Source organism: Mya arenaria, chromosome 8, assembly GCF_026914265.1.
Source record: "Mya arenaria isolate MELC-2E11 chromosome 8, ASM2691426v1".
Classification (NCBI taxonomy): Eukaryota; Metazoa; Mollusca; class Bivalvia; order Myida; family Myidae; genus Mya; species Mya arenaria.
The window spans coordinates 54,064,386-54,087,947 of record NC_069129.1 but is presented as its reverse complement, the minus strand read 5'-3'; the positions used below and the strand labels follow the sequence as shown (position 1 = coordinate 54,087,947).

General features: G+C 34.0%; 1 protein-coding gene across 1 annotated transcript; it reads right to left on the bottom strand.

Annotated features, from left to right (window-relative positions):
* Positions 1 to 2,111: 2,111 nt before the first annotated feature.
* LOC128242370 (serine/threonine-protein kinase H1 homolog) lies at positions 2,112 to 22,201 on the bottom strand. Its single transcript, XM_052959503.1, has 3 exons — positions 21,630 to 22,201; positions 20,108 to 20,806; positions 2,112 to 6,085 (listed from the first exon to the last, which is right to left on the bottom strand). The coding sequence occupies exons 1-3, from the start codon at positions 21,816 to 21,818 to the stop codon at positions 5,723 to 5,725; spliced, it is 1,251 nt and encodes a 416-aa protein (XP_052815463.1). The 5' UTR covers positions 21,819 to 22,201; the 3' UTR covers positions 2,112 to 5,722.
* Between the last annotated feature and the right edge of the window lie 1,361 nt (positions 22,202 to 23,562).

Sequence of the window (23,562 nt, the reverse complement as noted above, 5' to 3'; positions counted from 1 at the left end):
TTTGTTTTATTTCTGTGTTAAGATATAAGGCCAAACAAAAAATGGTTTGGTGAGGGTTACATCCTTTTTAAAAACAGGTTGGGTATGAAGGCTCAAGAAGGTTACTTTAAAAGAAATAATGAGAATTTAGCTACATGTATGAACATTATTGCCATAATTGGGTAATGGCGATCAAAGTAATATTCTGTGTAAAGCTTAAACGTTTCATAATATATATTAAAACACACACTGATATTTTCATTAATTATTTTTAAACACAAAACAATAGGGTTGGCGCCTATTTTGTAGGTAAGGTTGGGATACCCGAACCGTAGGTATTTTTATTTAGGCCTAAGCATATGATCTTGCCCTCAATAAGTCAGTTTAGGCTTGAAGGGTTAATGATGGAAGAAGAGTGTGTGTGTGGGTAAGAACCAGCTGCCTGGTTAGCATATGGTAAGAGAGCCATTCTTTTGGTTTTGGGGCGGAGCCTCCCAAGGTTTACTTTAATATTTATTACTAAAATTGCATTTTTTGTGATTAAATTGGACCACAACATTCCCCCCCAAACCCACAGCAGAGTAACAAAACATTGATTGGTTCTCCATATGGATACATTTGTCTATTATTGTAGATAATATAAATAACCGATGAGTCGCTATTCAGTGAGTAAAATTGTGGTTTAAGGAATGAAATGCATGATTGATGTCCATTATTGGGGGTATGAACGCAGATTGACTTGTTAAGAGTGTGGTGTCTTATAGCAAAAAAAGGCACTCTTGTGTAATATGTTTTACAATCATTGTAAAATGAGTAACTTTTGTTTAAACTTATCTCATAACTAGTACAGTGAGGTGAACAGCGCATGTTCAAGCCATTAAGGTCATGGCAATAGAGTGGTCAATGTTTTTGGTAATTAACAAGGTCACAATACTATATGGCACACATGTGTCCCTTCTTGTATTATGATTTACCTGTTGAGAGTATGAGCAAATCCTAGTTGCCTTGTGAGCAACTTACCAGCTGTAAGAGTCATATTAGTGATGCACGGGTCAAAGGTTTTCAACCTGTTGATGGACATTAAAGCTTATACATAATGTATGGCAAGGTCATGTCACTAGCAATACTTTTCTCAGCATTGCATCCTAGTTGTAACTTAGAGGGGAATTAATATTGAATTCTTATTGATCTGTTGTCATTTGAATTATGTCCCTTAGATAATTAAGATTTTGAATGTGTTCTTTTTATGAGCTGTATGAAACTAGTGACTAGCCTCAAGAATTCTGATGCAATTACTCTTAGTATAATAAAATAATTTGACTTACGAGTTCATGTACACTTCACCAAAGTCTCCTATTATGGTCAAGGTCATTGAAATGCTGACCACAGAGTTGACCTTGTTTCTGCTATACATGATAAACTTTGTAAGATTTTTTATTATTTTTCCTAACAATGTGACAATTTTTTAATGCGCTGCCCCTATGTATTTTATAACGTAATGATCTTGTTGAATGGCGTCTCTTCACTCTCTTGTCCACTCTTTAATGTGAGTGTTTCTTATCTAATCTTGACCAAACTTGGTTGCAAGGTTTTTGGGCATGATATCTTGTCCTCAAATCATTTCCAGCTACTCATGTAGACCACAGTCACACTATTCACTATAGGCCATTTGAATTATCAACACATAATTGACCTCTTCTTTTTGGAATGTATCGAGTATTTATAATCCAAACCTTACCAAACTTGGTAAAGCTTTCTTTGAGCCAACTTTGATAACAAGCCAAGTACCAGGATTTCAATCTTCAGAATTTACATACCAGAACCTTGTCCAAATCGTAACTCTTATAGAGGTCAGGTTACACAAAATGGCATGATCATATGATGGAATTACCCAATTGAGTTGTGAGTGGCCTTTCTTCTGGGAGCTTGGTAAAAAAAATGGCATGATCATATGATGGAATTACCCAAATGAGTTGCGAGTGGCCTTTCTTCTGGGAGCTTGGTAAAAAAAATGGCATGATCATATGATGGAATTACCCAAATGAGTTGTGAGTGGCCTTTCTTCTGGGAGCTTGGTAGATTTTTTTTTCAGTGTTTCATGTTAAAGTGGAGGAAAACAAAACAGCACAGTATATGTTTATTACATGTATTAACAGCTACTTATAATAGTTATCCAAACCCAAATTTGTGTACAAGAAACAAAGAGAAATGTATCAACAATAATACTTGTAGTAACTGTGTCATATCAATTCTGATATACAGAATAGAAAACAGAACAATACAGAAATGCATTGGTATGAACTGCATGTAAACTTTAAAGAATTTCAGACATCAATAAAATATACTTAATATTTAAACAGTTTAGCAGGTTCGATTCATGATTCATAAAGTTTTTTTCAACTATTAACTTAACAATATATATTTTGTTATGCATTTACCTGTGTGTTCAGTGTTTTTTTCTTAAGTACTTGAGATAGTCACAGTTTTTAACAACAAGAGAAAAACCGAAACCGAAAAATGAAATGCACAAATCTCACCATTCATATAGCACATATTTTGATGTACTAAAGATATAAGGTGAATAAGCTTGACCTTCATAGAACAACTGTCAGTTCAAAAACAATATTCTTAGATTTTTTAAGACAAAGGGTTAGTCACTTGTCGAAAGAGAATAACTTTGCAGTATATGGTTTTCATGCAATGAGAAATAGGTGAATCACCTGTTTCCACCTTTTTAAACATACTCCTACAGAGTCATGATTTGTATACGAACCACGCCTGAACTTGCGCCGTGCAAACTTGGTGCATGCCTACGGTACTAAAAGCATTGTACTAAGTTCAAAATCTTCATGTCCATACCTACTTTGACCATAAACTGACCCTGGTCTTCCCTACTTCAATCTTCCCTACAAGTACAAAATGTGTCAATACATTATTCAACGCCCAGGTCTGCTTTTGTTACCTAAACCAGTTACTATTTGTGATAATCGTTAAGTCCTTTGTGAAGACTAACAGCTGATCTTTGACAAACAGAATAGTGTTTTCATAATTATTTAAATTGTTGACTGAGCTTTGAAGTTGTTTAAATAAATACCATTTTCCACATAGAGTGGTTTAAATATTGGACAAAAGACTTATCTTATAGCATACTTCAATACATCTTTAAAGAAATAATGCTAAAACTGACTCCTTATAGAACAAATAAGACAACAGGGACTACTTTTTTGCTGAATTATAGATAAAGTTGGTCTTCTTGTATTTCTATGGGATTTTCTATTCTATTTCTAATGCCAATAACTTAAGTTGACTTAAATATTAAACAGATTGAACTTATTTGAAAAGTTAAATCATAAAATGAATAATTTATTAGTGCGGTAAAATAAAACAAAGAACAAAAACTACAAAATAAAACAAGACTGGTATAAAAGCACTTATTGTGTAAAATAAACTAAAAAGTGAAAGAACAATCTATAATTTCAGCAGTGATTGTATAACAATAACAACACAAAACAATAAAGATCAGGGGCCGTGATTATTAAGCATCTTGGTGACAATTTTCAACAAAGAGGAATATAGCCTTTTTTCTAATTTGAATCGTTAAGAAAACTTACAATGTTTGTACACCAAAAGTATGAAATAAGCAAGAAACAATGTATGCAAATGAATAAATCTGATAAAAGTAAAGGGTTTTTTAAAAATTTGTGGTAAAAAATTACGAAATTTTCACCAAGTTGAGCATATTCACCAAGATGCTTAATGAATACAACCCCAGGACGCCATGAAGAATCTGGGACGGATTTGGTAGTTTTGATCACATACGAGTACATAAAAATATGCACATGTATGCAAATGTGCATAAATACTAATACATGTATGACAGCTTAATAACATTATTTTTTTCATATGATACACAAAAATGAGTGTAGTATTTACAGCAACTGCTGTAACAAACTAAACCTTTTTTTCTATAGACCTTTAAGATTTATAGTTGGAGGTATTTTCCAAGAAACATAATGAAACAACAAATGACATGAAAATGAAAGATTTTGAAAAAACAAAACATTTTTAATTTTTTTCTAAAGTCATTTAATTGCAAGAGCCTTTCGAAAAATTTCAGGTAAAATGTGTTAACACACTTCTTGAAGAAAACAACAACAGTATGTTTCCCCTCCGATTACAGTATAAATAGTATAATCTGATAACTTTCAATTTTTAGCTCTGCAGTAATTAACTGACTTTGTAAGTGCATCTTAAACATTTAATTATCCAAAATAAAATAATGAAAGCCTTGATCTGAAATGTATGAACTTTAATGTAATATTTAACGAAAGAGTGAATTTAACATCTTTTTTCTCTTCCATTTAAATATAGATTTATTTCACTTTTTTCTTAACCAAAAGCTTAAGTATATGCCTTTTGAAATTCATAAAAAAAAAAAAAAATTGTGCCATCATAGAATATGGATTTTTTTTCTCTAGAAAATTGTACAAATTCCTTACATTGGAAAATAAAAAATAGACAAACTTTTACAAAGGTATCTATTGTTCAGTTGTTGAAATTTACCTCAAGTCATGCACGGGTAAAATGCTCTCTGTGCGTTCCTTTAATTTTCCTATTTTATATAGCAGATTTTGTTAAAAAACTTAACACCAAGCATATGTCTAAGACTACAGACTTGCTCATCCAAAAGCCTAACCTTGATAAATAATTGTACATTAAGTTCATATACTTGAAGTTTAGAAAATAAGTGAGTAACATAGTCATGCAGTATCCAAATTCATTTCAGATATTCTACACACCTGAAAAGATTAGTGAATAAACATACTGGTACATTAATTTTCACATAAGTATTACCGGCATTAAACTGGCTCGATTGTATTAAACAACTTAACTAGTTTAACGACACCATAAACAACTTGGTTTAGAAAGTGTATCATTATAATATAAGAAACATTAAATCACATAAAAAATAAAATTGTTGGCACTTGAATGACAAAAATATCACGTCATAATAACAGTAACAATAAGAATGTCTATCATTGGAATCATAAATGTGCCAAACTGTAATTGATCTCTGATAACATTTCATTTTCTAAAAGGTATGTGAATCGTGTTAAACAGTGTACATGTATATCTGCCAATCTTTCAGGCCAAAGTTGATTGCTCGGACATTTATATCGTATGATTTTTAAAAGAAAAAATGTCAAAAACTGAATAAACTAGATTTCATGTAACTTAACAGCATACACATTTAAAATTCCAATGTATAACATTTTTAAGAGAGTAATCTATGAATTGTATCATCATAATTATGTACTCTTGAACTATTTACACAAATATCCCTGCTGAAAGTGTTTTTTTCAAGATGACAAGTTTCCATTGGTCAGTGTCCAATGCGACTAGGCAATTTTATGAAAAGTCCAATATCATTGGTTGTAGGCAATTCAAACTTGACCAATCTAATCACTGGAGACAAAAATACACATCAAACAGCACTTTTAATGAAATTTAATGACTACAGAACTGAACCGTTTTGGTTAAAAGCACTTGATAACTTGTAATGATAAAATCAGCTCCTTTTTAAGAGATATGTATTACTGTAATCAGTAACACTTTTTGATGACCAAAACATTCTCATGTCAGAATAAAACAACACTGAATCTCTGGCAAGTTTTGTTTCCTAACATCGAAAATTTTGCATTTAAACATTTCAATTCTATAGCGAATGCGCACAGTTTTAATTTCAATGTTTTGCGTCTCTGAGTGATCTCAAATCCTCCTGGACTTCAGGATCTCGAAGCAATGCATCAATCTCTTCTTGTTGTACTCGCCTATGCTCCGAGTGCAACGATCGATTGGATTTGTTTGATTTCGTTGATCGATTCGATTTGGAACTTTTCGTGCTGTTTGCACGTGATCGAGTAGACTGTCTCTGTAGTAGGTTGTGACTGATGGTGCGGTGCAGATTTTTGTTGCTGGCCGTTGCTGCCATGGAAACGATCCATGGATGTTTCAACGTCTCCGCTGCATTGATTCGCTCCGTCGGAGAGATGACTAGACTGCGGTCTATGAAGTTTTTGGCGAGATCTGACACTTCCTTCCAGTGCTGAAGAGAAATAAAAATTTCTTTTATAAACTTGTAAGAAACATAGATATTACTGTAAAACATGAAGTTATTGTATTAAAACATATTGGCAACAATAAAATAGCTAAACTACCAAGACTAGTATCATTTAATGATAACTTTTTCCAAAGGACCTAATTGGTTGAAGTCATTATACTGTAACAGTGCTCCAGCCAGGATTTGAAAAGGGCAGGGTGCTAGGTTAAAAAGGGCACTTTCAATGAGCCTTGATCAGGCACTTGCAAGGGCCAATGTTGAATTCTTATTGTGTATTTGTTGTAAATACTTTCAATCCTAATAGTTAGTTATGAATACCTTAGCTGTTTTCTTTAATTTAGTGTCAAAACTATTCATATTTATTATTTTCATACTTATTTCTGAAAATTGACTCTGTCAAACAAAAGGGCACAGCAGGGTGTAGTAAAGGGCAGCAGGGTGCTGGAAAAGGGCAGCGGGGTGCCCCACCCTGCTATTTAGGCCTAGCTGAAGCACTGCTGTAATACTTCAAAAAGGATGGTCACAACAATTATTTCAATGGCTGTTTTAAGGAGTTTTTGTTCTCTAGGCTACCTAACACAGGGCCATTTATGAAAGTCTTTGACCATTCTTAAAATTGCTTTGAAATCATGTTGAAAATAAAAGGATCTCTGCAAATTTCTATCCCCTTAAAGCATTTATTTTTCTTACAGAAGTTGTTTCGAAAAGCCGAAAGGATGGGCTGAATTTTCAGAACGTTGTTAAAGTCATTGTTGTTCATTTTGAAAGCTTTCGTGCTCTAAAATTTAAATGGAAACACTTTTGATCAAAGTATTTTTAACAAGATTTGAGACAACTGTTTCAGCTGCACTTCTTTTATTTTGATAAACATATAAGCACATCAATTCATTCACATTTAAAAGTTAACTACGATCATTTTTAACTTAAACATTTCTTTAGTTTTGAACATTCAGCCTATTTTGTAAACTAAATAGTAGAAATATAGAATTATACTTGGACAAAAAAAGTAGATTTTGCCATCCTCTTTTATATCTCAACAAGATAAATACAGTCATTATCACATTTTGAGAATCATTTACTGACAAACTGATGATCTCTCTTTTGAACTTAATAATTCAAAAAAAAAAAATTGTCATAAAAATCAGCTGTTCTCTCATTAAGTGCGCGCAAACCTTGTAATACAACTCCGCTTTTAATGTTTAAGAATTCAGATATATCAGTTACAATGTATTGGCTGTTTTAATAGAATATGATAGGTCAATACACCCTATTGCGAAAATAAATCTTAAAAGATTGATCATAATCTATCTATACAAAACTGGAGTGATTTCACTTGGTGGGAGAGCAGTCTAATTTATGATATTGTACTTTTAAACCTCATTTCAATGCTATTTCATAATCCTGCAATAGAGCAGCTATGGCTGGATGTAAACAACCATTCAAATTATTCAAAATAATGCACAGTTTCTCAAAAGTTCAAATACATAATACAGAACATATCATTACCAGAATTGAATTTTTAGTTGAAAGATTATCAATTTCCTTCTTTTGTATAAATGATTACAAAAATTAATTTAAAACCTTTTCTTTATAATTTGTTATATTTTTAACAAATCCATCCTTGATATATAATTTTATTTCTAAGTGTTTTTTTTTTTATTATTATTTTATGGAAGTCAGTGTTATAGGAGGGAATTTAAAAGTACACTGCTTGAATGTGACAAGCCCTCTTGTAAAACATCTGAAACTTATTTACTTCACCAACTTGACCAATTATATGACGTATGGGTAAACACTGGCGTATCGAATGACAATAAATTCAATAAACCTCAATTAACTTTCAATTGGCAATACATAATATTTTGATTCAGAGGCCATCACATTTGTCAGTTCTAAAAGCTTAAAGTACATCAAATTCTAAAGTACTTTTACTTAATTAATTCTAGCTAGTTCTGAAAGCCACAATGAAAAGTCTTCTGAAAGTCATGCACTTGGCATTGAACAATTATTTATTAGATTACTCATGTAAACAAGTGTAACTCCACCCCAACTTTCATACATTATAGTCATGATTTGTAAGAATTAAACTATACATGTAGATAATAATTTAGCCTGTTTGTATTTATTTCAATGAAATGGACGTTTGTATTATCCATTTCATATATTTGTTATGTTCTTATATCTTTAATCATTTGATAGGCTTATATTCACTGGATAATTAATAAATGAAGAAACTCCAGTAGAGTGATAGCACTTGCTACACTCATATCATGATACAAATAGTGACATTTTACAGAACATAAAAGACAGGAAATTAAAAACAATAAATATTTCCGAGAAATGCAATCAAACTTATAGTTTGTAGCACATTTTATATTGTAAATCATTGTTCAAAGACTCCATAATTGTTGTCTCCATAAATACAACCACCCAAACTGGCCCTCTGAAAACATGCAGTCACCATGAACACAGCAATATTTGAAGGGTTCGTTTGCTATGCTCACTACGCCCATTCTTAATCATTAAGATTTTAATTTATGTCATCTAACTACTGCTTAATAACCAATGTAATCTTGTTTGTATACATTATGAACAGTGTTTTTCAAAATTTATGAAAACGGGGCAGAATTACGGCTCTTTTCACAATCCCCAAAAAGGATACATTTTTAACAATGGCAACTAGATTGCAATCCGAAAATAAAAAAAACACTGATGAAACATAAATAACTTAAATGAAATTTAATTTGAGAATATGAATTATTTATGCTTATTGGACATTCCCTTTTCGGGTGAAATTCCCCTGAGTAGGGGAGTAGGGGTCTCATGGTGATGATTCCACTGGATGGGAGAGACAGTCCTTGAAACACTTCCTAAAAACCTTATATTTGCCCAAGAGATATTTTTACCAGGAATTTTGGCATTCGGGCCAAGAACTCTGACAGCCCATCATGTTATCTGCAAATCTAAATCCCTACATCTATTCATTGACAAAATAGGTCATTACAGTATAGCATAACATTCATGGACAAAACACAATGGTCTTTTATGGTAGAATGAAAAACAAATTTTGACAATTATATTAGCATGAAGGGCTGCACAGAACATCCCTGATTTCAAGATTAATTCAGCTAAATCAACACAACAAAAAAGCACCAAAGCATCGGAAAAAAGTAGGCTATATGCCCTTGCCAATTCTTCAACAGACAGACTTCTGCTAATCCACTTGTGCTTCTGTCTAGTACTTAAAACTCCACAATAACACACCTTGGATATATTCCCAATGATTCTTACAAACAGGAAATTCAGCCTTCAGTTTTTAGTTAGGTTCTCTCCTAAAAATGTTCTGCAGTTTCAGAGCTTTTTTAAGCAATAATTTGGAAGAAGCCCGGTAAATATTGACAATTTATGTCATTTATTAAATTTGGAAATGGTCAAAGAAAACCAAAATTTTCAAAGAGGAGGTGTTTTTTTCATTCTTTTTGTGTTCTAACTGTATGCTTATATATAATCTAATTCTAGTCATTCTTGAAACATTATAAATGCGCTCAATTTTGGGAAATTCTATCAAAGAAATCAGGAAATTTTATGTAATTTTTAGCAAATAAGAAGTTGCCTTTTGGCCCCAGTATTAAAGAAAGTGAAAAGCCCTGAGTTTATAATTAATAGTATAGACACTTGCGTATACTGTACATTTTTTTTTATTCAACAAGAAAATTTATGACTGTTTATAGACAATAAAGTCTATAATTTATAACTTATAACAAACAGGATCTTACTCTTAATGACTTATTATCATCAATAGCTCAATTTTTGCCACATGTATCTTTAGTTATAGCTAAAAGAAACATACCGGTAAAACATTTTTCTTGATTTAAGCATAGATCTCTGGAGTTTTTGCACTCACATTGGAAATTGGAACATGTTTACCACGTTAACAGTTTTATGACATTCAGAGTTGAAAAAGGTTTCTTAAAATAAATTATCTAGTTCAGCAATAAATATATGTATATGTGTGAGAGTTCCATAAATCTGTCAAACATTAGTTTTCTTCAGCTTGTTGAAATGTGCACGGAAACTGCACCTGAAAATAATGGAACCATCTATCATAAAGATACAGAAACGCTAGTTTTAATGGGTGTTTCAATGCTAGAAAACGGGTAACACCTAATCCCCAGGATTTATTCTATGTTTCTGACAGACCAAGTCTTCAACAATGATAAATTCAAACTTTATTTTCAGCTGCATGATTAATTCTGCAGGAAAGATAAACTGATTGGCAGAAGTTTTTCTCTCTTTTCTATGAATGAATATTATTCATGAGTCATTATTTTCTAGTTTTCTTTGTAGATAATGTCAGAATCTGAAATTAATATACAGACATAAATACATCAAGACGGCTTGTACCATGTTTGAGAGTGTTTCCATTGTTTTCATCTTTGCGTTTACTCCCATATTGGCACATGGGATGTTACTGAACGTTGTCATTGACAACATGGTACATAACAGAAATGTCTGAGTAATTAGAATATGCAAATTTGTACCAGTTCAAAAATACATTACTATACATCATCTCAGATTTGGTTGAAATTTGAAGATTTCATGTGTATTTAAGCATTGACAGGCGCACACTTTTTGACCACTTTTTAACGATTTTAGTAAGGATCTGATATGCCTAGTTGGCCCTGATGGGGCCCTATTCAAATCAACAAGCTAAAGAATTACAGCTAAAAGAATGATTTTCAAACAGAGGCTTTACTTTGGACAAAAAACTTTGTTTGGCATTGCCCGAAACACATTGTGTGGTGTATTATTGGTAGGATTAATGTTGATGTTTTTTTTACTTCTTAAAAGTTATAAACAAGAGCTGTCTCAGAGACAGAAAGCTGGACTATTCTGTCGCTTTTAAGGTTAAGGAATGCAAAAAGAGTTATCTCACTTGAATACATAAGAATGTTTGATCATTGAGTACCGTTGTATAATGTCTCAATGCAATACACCAAATAGTTGCTGAGATATTATCCTATGTGTGCTTACTTGCAAAAACAGAATTTTGAAGTCAAATCATAAAGGGCAATAATTTGCCATATATGCAAAATAGAGTGATCAAACTTGGGCCTATAAAATTAAACATTTGGTTGTGATTACCCGACCCTACCTATGAAGTAGGCTCGGACCCTACCATTTTTATTGTCAGTTAAAGACCTACATACCCTACCTATTTTTGAAAAGTATGTGAACCTAACCAAACCAATTTTTTTTTGGCCTTTTTTATAAAGTAGGTTCGATACTTGTGACAACATGTCTAAAAATTCAATGCAATACATGATGCATTTGCAGACATATTGACTTAAATGTGGTTCATGCAAAACCTTACTCAGCATTTCTATGTTAAATAATAAAGGCCCATAATTTGCATCATATACCGATACATATATATATATATATATATATATGCAAAATAGGTAGATTTAACTTCGTTAATTAAATGGAAGTAGGTTGGATAGTTGGGAACACATGTCATAAGTTTTGCTGCAATTCATGATGTTTTTGCTGAGATAATGACTTAAAGGTGCTTAATGCAATACATTAACCAAGGTGTGACGCCATGCTATGGTGAGTAGTATAGCTCTCCTTATTCTTCGAATAGTTGAGCTAAAAATGGAGAGAAAAAATATGACCACCAGAGAAGATGAAAAGTTTCTGGTTGCAGGAATTAGTATGAGTCAGTGGGGTAAGGCCAAAACACTTTGAAGTAATTGTGGCCTTTAAGCTGCTTATTTTTAACGTGAGAATTTGAACATCTCGCACCCGTCTCTATTCTAGGTCTGTGTACTTCATTTTTGTTGCTGGAAACCATGACCGCAAACCATAACATCTATTTGTTAGCACTTAAACAACAATATTTCTATTATCCTATTAATGTGGAGTCTGAGACTCAACATTACATGTTCTATAAACAAGGAAAACCAGGTAGATATACTTGAGACCCATCCAAACAATGAGCATGAATCAGCATAAATTCAGGTCAGACTCTATCAATGATCTTATGGTTTTGATGAATCACAAAATTCTGGGTCAGACTGCAGTAAGTTTTAGCACCAGTGAGGTTTACTCCTGGGGATGTCTCCTGGTTTCCTGCTAGTTTTTTGGAGGGTATTGGGTAATTTGAGTGCAGTAAATGTTAGCTCATTCATAGGTGCTAAGAAACTGTACTATTTTTTTTGTAGTTGCTGAAGCCAATTATTGGCTGATGAAGAGGAACTGGTTTTAAAGATGATTGTGGTAAACAGGTGAACTCTCTGAAAAGCAACTGAGGGAAGAGTTTCTTATTTTTCTAAGATATATGAATGTATATAATAAAATATTTTCAATGAAAGATCCTAAAAATAATACCGACAAAGCAGAAAATATAATTATCATATAATTGTCCAAAATGGCCTCCACTGGTTTTTATTTATTAATCATGAAAACAAAGCATTATCAAAATGTTTGTCCATTAACAGTAGTGTTGGGAATAGGTTCCAGTTTAACTATTGATAATCGATTCCACTCAGGGAGCCAATTATCATTAGTACAATAGGTGTTTGTCAATACCTTAATTGTAGTTTTATTTTTGTACAATAACTCGTAATCCTTAGGCCACAACAAATTGATCATTTGTTCGTCGGATTTGCCGCACCTAAAATTCGAAAAACTATAAAAAAAAACCCAACTTTTTTTCGCCCGCACATTTTGGCCGCGCATATTTTTTTTTTTTTTGACTTCTGAATTTCCTCTATTTTCTGAAATTCTTTTACTTAGAATTTAAACCTGCAGCATCGACTTCGCCTTTTTGAAGGTAATTCCATGCTTAACATTCTTCGCAAGCAAAATTTCCTCGTGTCAGGACAAAATAAGGTCCGGGTAACCGCAAAATAGCCGATATCTGTTGACAGCCTTTTTTTGTTGGGAATATTTTGCAGGACGCACCGTTGTTATTCATTTCCGGTATTTATTTTCAGGTTACTTTCAGTATTTGTAATGTAAAATACACGTTTTAAGTGAAAATCAGTGTCATAGTCAATGGATTATAGTCTTCAGTAAACAACAACAGTTTCACAGCGTCGAAGGCAATAATTATTTATGTGTGTTTTAAGTAGGGATGCAAACGAATATTCGAATATTCGATCGAACGTTTAGTATTCGAATGTTAAAATAGGTATTCGAATATTCGATTATTTTTTTCAAAAAATAATGATATAAACCTTGAGTCTTTAGGGCAGTTGTTGTGTTTAAAATTATATTGTCTTGTTTTTACAACAATACGCATCTTGTGCCTGAGGCGTTAACGAGATGACAATCGAGTGTGTGTTATGTGTCAATTAGGGATCGATCGTAGGGTACTATAAACAGTGTCCATAATTGTAAAATAACTGGCTATTAGGAAGTGACATCAAACAAGTTTAATTGATTTTCAGTTCTTTTAAATGACCATGCCAATTAAGAATTTAAGGAAGCGGCCTTCACACCCTCTTGTCAGTTTGCCTGCCAAATAAGCTTAGCAATATTGCTCAAATCGGTGATTGATATTATACGCTGAAAGTAGATACCACTTCATTCCTTCAGAATATATGTTCGCAAAACATTATAAGTTAAACTTATTATTATTATTATATATTAGATTTGTATTTCTTAACAACGTAAAAGATGCCAGCCACATCTGAAGTATGGACTTTTTTCACCCACTCTGTTGACAAGAAATCTGTCACGTGCAAACTATGCAGTGTGAGGTTGTCGTACATGGGCACGACGACTAATCTCTGGAATCACGTGAAGGCTAAGCATCCGAGTTCTCAAAGTGAAAGCAGTAAACAGCAATCAATGAAAAAGTTTACCGTTTCTGGTCTTAAACATGATTTGTGTTCTGGGTGCTTTGGGCAAACACTGCAGCTGGCCATCAAGCCGGCATTTGCTCTCCCGGATGTCAACAGGGTCGTCTCCAGATGTCGTAAGCTGGTCGGGCACATCAAACACTCGACTACATTGACGGCCGAAATGCGCAAGCGCCAAGCTACTCTAAAGGTGCCCAAACACGAGCTGGTGCAGGATGTTACAACCCGATGGAACATCACGCATGCTATACTGGCCCGGCTGAACGAGCAACGCCGCGTCCTGTCCGACCTCATGCTGGACACTCGGGTTACCCGGAAGGCCGACCAGCACCTGTCGTTGAAGGACGGCGAGTGGACCGTCGTCTCCGAGCTGAGCGACGTACTCAGTCATTTGACTGAGACGACTTCGTATATGTCAACGGAGAAGAACGTGTCATGCAGTGAAGTTTATCTCATCGTGACAAGTCTTTTGGACAACACACTCCGTGCATGCGAGGCTGATTCCCATGTCGTCAAGGAAGTGAAGGGTGTTATTGCTGCTGAGCTTCGTCGCCGCTTCCGACCTTCGAACGATGCCACCGCCACATCCACCCTAGTCCTTGCCGCTCTATTGGACCCCCCGCTACAAAGACCTTCCTGTCTGTCGGAACAGCGGCGCTACGCGGAAGACGCGCTCGAGAGTAGATTGGACGATGTTCCATTTCGGTTGCCAACCCCGACGAGAGTGCGTCAACACCCTCCAAACGACCCCGTCTTAGCTTCATGGTTCCAAAGACGACCAAGACGGCTAACGACAAGCTGCGTCGGTACCGGCACGAACCTTCAGACGAGGAGGCCACTCCACTTGCATGATGGAAAAAGAACGAGGGACGCTTTCCTCGCATTGCACATGTTGCTCGCCAACTGCTTGGGATACCTGCGACGTCTGTGCCATCAGAAAGAATTTTCTCCTGCGCCGGACTCATTGTTAACAAACTTAGAAACAGACTGTCATGTGATCTTGTTGATAAGATAATATTTCTGAATAAGAACAAGGCCATCATATGTGATGATTTTATTGATGAGTGATTTCATTGAATTGTATGTGCTTGTTATGTGCTTGTTATGTGCTAGATATGTATTTCATATGTCGATGTAATAATATTCGACACGCTGCTATGTATTGTATTGTATTACGATAACACTGGAAACATTCGACAGATAAAGAAAAGGGTATCGTGGTTTATAACTAAAATTAATAGATAACTATAACTTTTTAAAGATTCAATTTTTATCGAATATTCGAATATTCGATCGAAAGAAATACCGAATATTCGAATATCGATTTTGCCATTCGTTTGCATCCCTAGTTTTAAGTAATTTATTGTTTTGTACTCAAAATTTAGTGTTAAATAATAACTAAATCGGATTTTTAGTGCAAAACTAATATTAAAATACACGGACAGACGACTTACGGTACAACCATTGAACATGTTTTTGTGAGTTATTTTTTTAAATTCTTAAATCCATTTCTCAGTTTTTATATACTCATAATTGTTTTAAACAGATAAAAATAGTAGGACTTGTAAATGTTTTAGAAACATTCTGTATTTATGCACCAGTCAATTGTAACCACGCCCCCCCCCCAATCCCCTCAGGTCCGGGGATAGCCGGGTAAATGAACCGTGTTTTAACCTTCCAGGTGGCCCCGCAGTGCCGGGTGAATGCGGTGGATTTACCCGGGGTTGGCAGGACCGAAAGTGGGGGGGCGTGGTTACAATTGACTAGTGCATAACACATACAGTTTTAAAATAGCATCAGTTAAATCAGAAAATAAAACCTTTTATAGGTAAAATGAATGTTTTAATTTTCTCAATTCTTTGTGCTTATCCACTTTTTTCTTTGACCGAGTTGTATTAAAGTGCCCTGTTATTTAAGTGGCCTGTTTCTTACGGTCACAGAAGCTATGGAGGCCATCATGTTATTCTTTTTTAAGGCACGGACCTATACACCATAGGTTCGTGGTCAAGGCGAGGTCTTTATTCCACCACTTGCTCTAATATAATGACCGGTGCCACATTTGCAGAATTGTTTGATACTGCTTCAAGTATGTTGTCCCGCAATTCAATCCACAGTGTTTCTTTTTTTAGAAATGTTCTCTGTGTTATTTACTTTTTCAATCTTCTGCAATGTCAAAGTCACTACAATTTTATCATGTGCTTCAAGAGGTTCAAATTTAGACCTGACCCAATATTTGGAAATGCTCAAATGATGAATTACTCTTACTAGTCTAAAAAAAATTTGTGATAGTAAGTTACAGAATGAATACAATAGTTTTCTTTTTGGTCCTCGAATAAATGCACATTACTATGAGGAATGTTGTCTTTACAATATATCCAGGTTTAAATTGAAGTTAATAGTAAAGCACTGGATCTCATTGCCATTTGTTAAATATTGAGACAGATTTTCATGTGATACAATCAAAACCTTTTCATTTATAACTGAGAACCTTTGTTTGTAATTAAAAAGCATTTCTTAACATAATTGTATGATAAATTTGGTAAGAAATAAAAAAAAAAATTTTTTTTTAATTTTTCGCTCTTCGCTCGCCTCTGATTTGCCATTAATTTAAAAAAAAGTTGGTTTTTTTTCGCTCGCTCGCTCCTACTTTTTTTTGGCAAAATCCATAGAACAAATGATCAATTTGTTGTGGCCTTAAGTATGCTTATGTTATGTGTATGTATGAAGTTATTTAGTATTTTTGTTGCTTTCAGCCATATTGTTAACAATAACAACTGGACACCAAATGTATAAATGAATTGGCGGATATTAAACGAACAAGAGAAAAAAAAAAAAAAAAACTGGCCGGATAAATGGATGATCGATTATGCCCAACTACAATCGATTGTCGCCGACTTCAGGCCCAACCAATCGGAATCAATCATCAGAACATCACTAGTAAACAGTAAATAATAAATACTTTCAAAACTCTCATGCTGCCATGCATAAAAGATGATTGAACAAAACAACTTTCTTCTTTTCAGCTTAAATATTTCTGTAAATGCAAATTAATTAAATAATTCTTCATAATAAAGAACTTGAACTAATTCCAAACATGGTAAAAAGCTTCACACAAGTCTATCATGCAATAATACTATCCAGGTTTTGTCCACGTTTCAAAAGCTGGCCTGCACTCTATTTGGCTTTATAAGTTAACCAGATTTTTCTCCTAACAAAGGTGAATAGGCTTATCATTTGTATACATGTATTGAAGTAAAGTCATTAAGTGAACTGGGGTATGTTATGTTCCAGGTTCAATGAAATTGAAAGTTGGCAATTATTTAATTTGTTTAGAAACTTTACTAAGCTCAGCTGGGGGGTTATATGTCAAAAATATTTTTACAGATGAAAAATTCTCCGCAGTCTATTTCCTGTAATCCGGAAGTCTATTAAACCGGTCAAATATAATGTTTCAATACAAGAAAAACTAGAGAAAGTTTTACTTAATTCAACCCCTAGACACACTGATTTCTCATTCTGAAACCTCTGCATTTGAACCAAATTTCAATTTTTAATAATCTAATTTAAATTAATGAGAAACTGTCAGAAACAAATAGTTCTGCATAAATAGACAAAATTCAAAACTCGGTCAGGTGAGTATTGTGATTGACATGTCTGTACTAAATTCACAGCCGGTCCACCCCACACCACATGAACAACAAAATACCTCCTACTAATTATGGCTCAGGCTAAAAAAATGGTTTGGTTTGGTTAAGGTTACATTTTTTCAAAAACAGGTAGTAGCATACATGTAGGTCGGCATTTTTTTATGAGGCTTAATGTAAGAGCGTTATTGTCATCATTGGATAATCAGTTTCAAGTTATCTACTGTATTTAAAGCTTTAGAGGTTTTAAAGTACACACACACAAGTTTAAAAAAAATAAATTATTTATTTATTTAACTGACTATAAAACTGACTATAAAAACGGTGACCCAAACCAAATTTGATTTTTGTTAGGCCTGAAAACAATCAGAATGATTATGCACAAATCGCTGCTATTTCATAGATTAATCTCAATTAAAATGAAGATAACAAAAGGACCAAATTGGACAGGGTAGCTATAAACTATATGATTTAATTAGGCCTAGTAATTTTTATTCATCGGAATGATGTACTGTTTAGGTTGGGGGTATGTATATCAATCTTGTAATCTTGTTCACAATGTGAAAGATAACTTTTGAATGAAATATTACATCATCAATTTTTTATTCATAAATCTTCTCAACAACACATGGATGTGTGTCAAGCAAATAAAAATCTCTGAAAAAAGATGATATCCCTTTGTTAGATACCATGAAAAAAGTGTCATATGTTTCAATCACAGAGTTTTGACTTCTATAACTTGAATGTAGATATTTATTATTCCGATGTTTACAACATGTCCCAAAAGGTAATATATAATGTGTTTGCTGAAGTTTGTTAGCTATATTAGAGGTCTCTATGTACAGCCAATTTTATAAAACTGGTTTTAAAATGACTTTGGTTTGGTCAAAATTAGCCAAAATGTTCATTGATTGGTTGATATATATATCTCATAATTACCATTTACTAATCATATCAGTGAAATGTGCAAACTAAGACTCAAGATAGCCTTTCTCAAGTTTTGTACCATGTTTGACAGTGTTTTCTTTGTTTCCATGGCATCCACCATCTGACGCAGGCTACTCATAAATAGTTATTTCATCCACTGCCCTTGTGATTAAAATTATACAGTCATGCTGAAGGCTCCTGTATAATTTCAGTTATTCAGGTTAAGGGTGCAGTTACTATCCATTATAAAAATTGGCTGCTAGACTCAAATATAATGTCAAGGCTATAAGCAATTAAAAATCTAGATTTTTACATCGCCAAACTTTTAACAATTTCGAAAAACATATCTGTTTAGTAATGACAATATCTGTAAGGATTTGGACAGACTTGACTGTTGGCCCCTTTCGCAATACACCTCAAAACTCTGACAAAGTAGTCCAATAGATAGGTCTAAACCATGAGCTAATGGCACAAGATGAGTGATCCAGGAACTGTAGAAAACAAGTACACTAGTCTACACCTTTACAGTGAGCAAGGTAATTTGCTTAATCCCAGCTTCACAAGTGGTCCACAGCCAGACAGCGCTTATCAGGCTCACTACTCAAAGTATTCATGAGCCACAAAGCGTGAGAGCAAACATCTAAGTAAAAAATATTATTTGGATACATATCAAATTTAAAATGAGACTTAACAGAGGTTCTATAACTGTTCAATCATTAAAGTTGCGCAGTGAACATGATTTTACCCTTTGAAGCAAATTCTGACAGCAACCTGAATCACTTTCTGCAAACCAAATTTGCAAAATATTTCCATCCCAGTTATATATACACAAACTCAAATGGCTAGTTTAAGTACCGGGCTTTTCCATTCAGTTCAAAACATGAGATTTTAAAGACTTAGATGAATAAAGTTCCTAAAATTTCTAGGTTTCAAAGATTAATTTCCCTATTTGAGGGGTACTAATCTAAAGAGATGTATCCAATCCACAATAAGATTAAGGAACTACTTTTCCAAGCAGATACTTGAGGAAAACAGACACTCCTAAGTCATGTTTTCCTATTGTTTTTCAATCAACTTGTTAATGTTGTAAACAAGTTCAATAGGGACAAATTGTTAACATTTATTGCTTTATCTGTCGGAAATTATCACTTGCACTTTACAACCTACATCATGGGCGTCTTTATTTCAATTCAGTCCAAGTATCAGTGTAGTAAAGTCATTAGAAATATGATTGATTTCATATAACAGAAAATGAAGTATAACTTGGTGCACAGACAGTTCTATTACCTTGTTTATTACTTTGGAATATATGAGGTACAGAATCAAACTACAAAAGGTCAATGTCAGGGTCTGATTCAGAATTTGGCATTCGATGGGGAGCAGATTGAGATCGCTAGTAAGAAAGTATGCACCCTTCCCACATAATATGAACAATACATGGTTTTAATGATACTTGGGTTTGAGGATCACCTGGAAAGATTTAGCCATCAATTTAAAAAATGTTCAAAGCAAACTTTTGTTGTTAATTAATGAGGACACTTTTAATATTAAGGTTTTTTTATTACCTCTCCCACATAGCTATATTTGGCCTTGAGGATAAGTCTGTAGAGTCGAGTCCGATTCTCGTCATCAAAAGGCATAGTCCCACTTAGAAGAATGTATGTTATAACACCAATTGCCCACATATCAACTTGCACTGTGTAGGGTTTGCGTGCAAGTATTTCAGGGGCAATGTACTCTGGTGTTCCGCAAGTAGTTCGCATCATACTATCTCCCTTAATTGTGGCACTAAGTCCGAAATCGGTGATCATAATCTTGGAATCGTGGCCTGGGTGATAGTACAACAAATTTTCAGGTTTCAAATCCCGATGTGCTATTCCCAAGCCATGCAAATATGCAACCCCTTCCAAAACCATTGTTAACACTCTAGTTGCATCACGTTCCGTAAAACTTCCTTTCGCAATAATCCTATCAAAAAGTTCACCACCTGTGGCTAACTCCATCACCATGTACACTTTATCCTTGGTTTCGAATACTTCCACAAGCTGAATAATGTACTGGTGTTTTACCCTACGTAACACTTTTAATTCCGACTCGAACACATCTTTTCCTTGCACCCTGTCAATCATTTTGATTGCGTATGGCTGACGAGTTAATCGGTTCTCCACTCTAACCACTCGACTGAAACTCCCCCGCCCTATAAGGGCCTTGATATCATACTTCGCAGTCACACGAGGATCAAATTTGTCCCTATATTTTTTAACCTGAAAATAAAATAATACATTTTTACAATTCACTCAAATCTATAAATTAAAACAGGTTTAATCCTGATAATACAGTTGTTAAAACTTCATGCTTACATTTAAAGTTGTGAAATCAAATTCACAAGCACTGATAATTATCAATGTTTTTGCCTCTCCTGTCAGGATGGCAGGCACACCAAGGGGATTTAGACAGACTGCCAATGCTGTTGTCTAAATCCAAGGCTTGAAGCAGGGATTTTTTAAAAAATCCCTGGTGTTAAAATATTTTTTTTAAATATCCCCCGGCAAAAGTTGCAATATTGAAAACCCATTCTTATACTTCCCTGAAGAAGATTGCATTAAAATAAACAAATTGTTACATCACATTTAAATTCTATATTTTTACTTCTGATAAAAAAATCATTCTTGTTAGTGAACGGATAAAATAATTATCATATGAACATAAAAAATAAAACTGTTTATAATTGTAAGATTATTGTGCGATTGTGGAAAATGTAATTAGTTAACTACAATAACTTGCTGGCCATGGCATATGTGTCATAGAGGACCAGTCCCATCCCATTTCGTGCAAAGTAGAAATATGCACGAGCAATGGACACTCAAATCACACCCACTACTGCTACACTAAATAGTTTCAATCCTTTCATGTGCATGTTTAAACACTTTCAATGTTATAATAAAATATAAACAAAACTTTAAACTAGATCTACAAAACTTTTGTCAATGATAATTTCAAATAATAGTTAGAGAGCGGTTAGAGAGGAGTCATAATATTATTAAACATGATACAACTTTGACAATAATTTAAAACATGACAGGATACCTTTTTGTTTGTTTTGGGCTGGCCACCATCCGGGGGCTGCACCACGCCACCCTTCTTCCGGTTCTGGGTATTCGTGTACGGCACGTTGGTACCCGTGCGACCGCCGTTCCTCGAGCCGTCATACACCGTTTGGACCAGGTGCCCACTCGGTGGGGCTTCTGGCTCAAGTTTTCCATTCGCACAGCCCATTATACAACGAAAACTATACGTGGTAGTCCCTTCATTACTTATCCAACGTTGAAGGGCCTACATCTTGGCTTAAATATAGGGAACAATTCGGTTTTGTGTATTGTTGCAACTAATCCTCATCTCATATCCGCCATTTCTGTCAAATTAATCTAGCACCTGTTCTGTAATTTACTCCGCGCAGAAAATAGTTCCTGAAAAATTGCTAATTTGAAACGAAACACCCGAATTTCGTCTTACTTTAAATAATGATGTTCTTAGATGCGAAGCACATATCAAATTATATTAGTTTCTAGCCATTTCTTTCATTTTCTTTTCAGCAAAATATATGACCTCAATACACAACTGCAATACACAATCATTGATCGCGTAATAATCTTTCTCTGTTAACCTGAATTGTAAATTGGTTCGACTATTAGCCACGTGATCAAAAGATCAAGCTACGTCACAAAGTTGTTATAACAACACCTTTCATGCCGCTAATCCAGTGGATTTATCTGTGAGCCATGTCAATCCGGTACAGATAATTTTCTTTCAGTTTATTCATCAATTATCTTCTCCTTTATCTTTGGCAAATTGGGGCAATTAGAAAATCACTTGAATTATTTACTGTGTTGTTCTGCCTTGTAGAAATTGAAAAGGCGACATTCGTCTGCGAAACTATCAGCCCATTTTTTTTTGTTCGTGCACGAATAAAAAGCACATTAAATGCTCGTATTTTCATTAAACTGCCATCTCCAACAAAGTGTATTCAATTAAATGTCGGCTTAAAGGAATTGACAAATTTTACGGTCTATTGCATTATGAACACAATGAGAATGTTTCTCGTGCATCGTATGGAAGGCAGTTGGCGCTTTTAATTGTTCGTCAAATTCTCGTACCATCGCGGTATACCGCTCTTATTCATATTTAATTAATGACCTGCTCATATTCCCATACCACAGCTTTTAATTCTAAAACATAAAATAAAACTACTTAACTTGATGTTGAAAGATACTGCAGCACTTTACAGTATTTTTATGTTACTCAGATGATTGCACAATCGTTGCTAGTGCAGAATTAATTAAAACCTGTTGTATTAAATATTTAATCAGGATATTCCTGATCCCGTTTAAAACAAATGTCACAGAAACCTCACAATTCCTTAAGATACAAGAATCTTTATTTAAAGTCGGTTATGTGTTAACAAGAAACAATAGCTATGTTAAAATGAGCTATTTTCCGACATTTCCTCCAAAAAGCCTCTTTGGACGGATAGCCATAAGTATTTTGGCCTATACGGTCAAGCACATTTTCAATACGACCTTCCCATGCAGTTTAGAAGTATTGATCACTTACATAGTACAACCATAATAAGGCCGAAGAAAAGAGGGGAAAAAGATGATAAGTCAGTGCAAGTGGAGTGGAATTCAACTGTGTTTGTTGTACTTTTAAATGAGTTTGTACATGTATGTATGTAAGCACTAAATGTACAATGATACCGATAATTAGCAGGAATTAATATGTTTTTAATGAAAGCCTAGAATAGAAAAAAGGTATAAAAAATTGATGTTTTACGTAAAAGAGAATGAAGAACTAAAATAATTAGCATTGAATAACTTTTAAATGAATGATTGGTAAATGTTTTTTATTGAAACCATGGCATGGTAGCAATTTTCAATAGAGGTCATCCGCTGTAGTGTTCAAACTGCCTAACAAGTATGAAGTTCCTACTTCAAAGTGTTCATCAGTTATATCTTGACCTTCA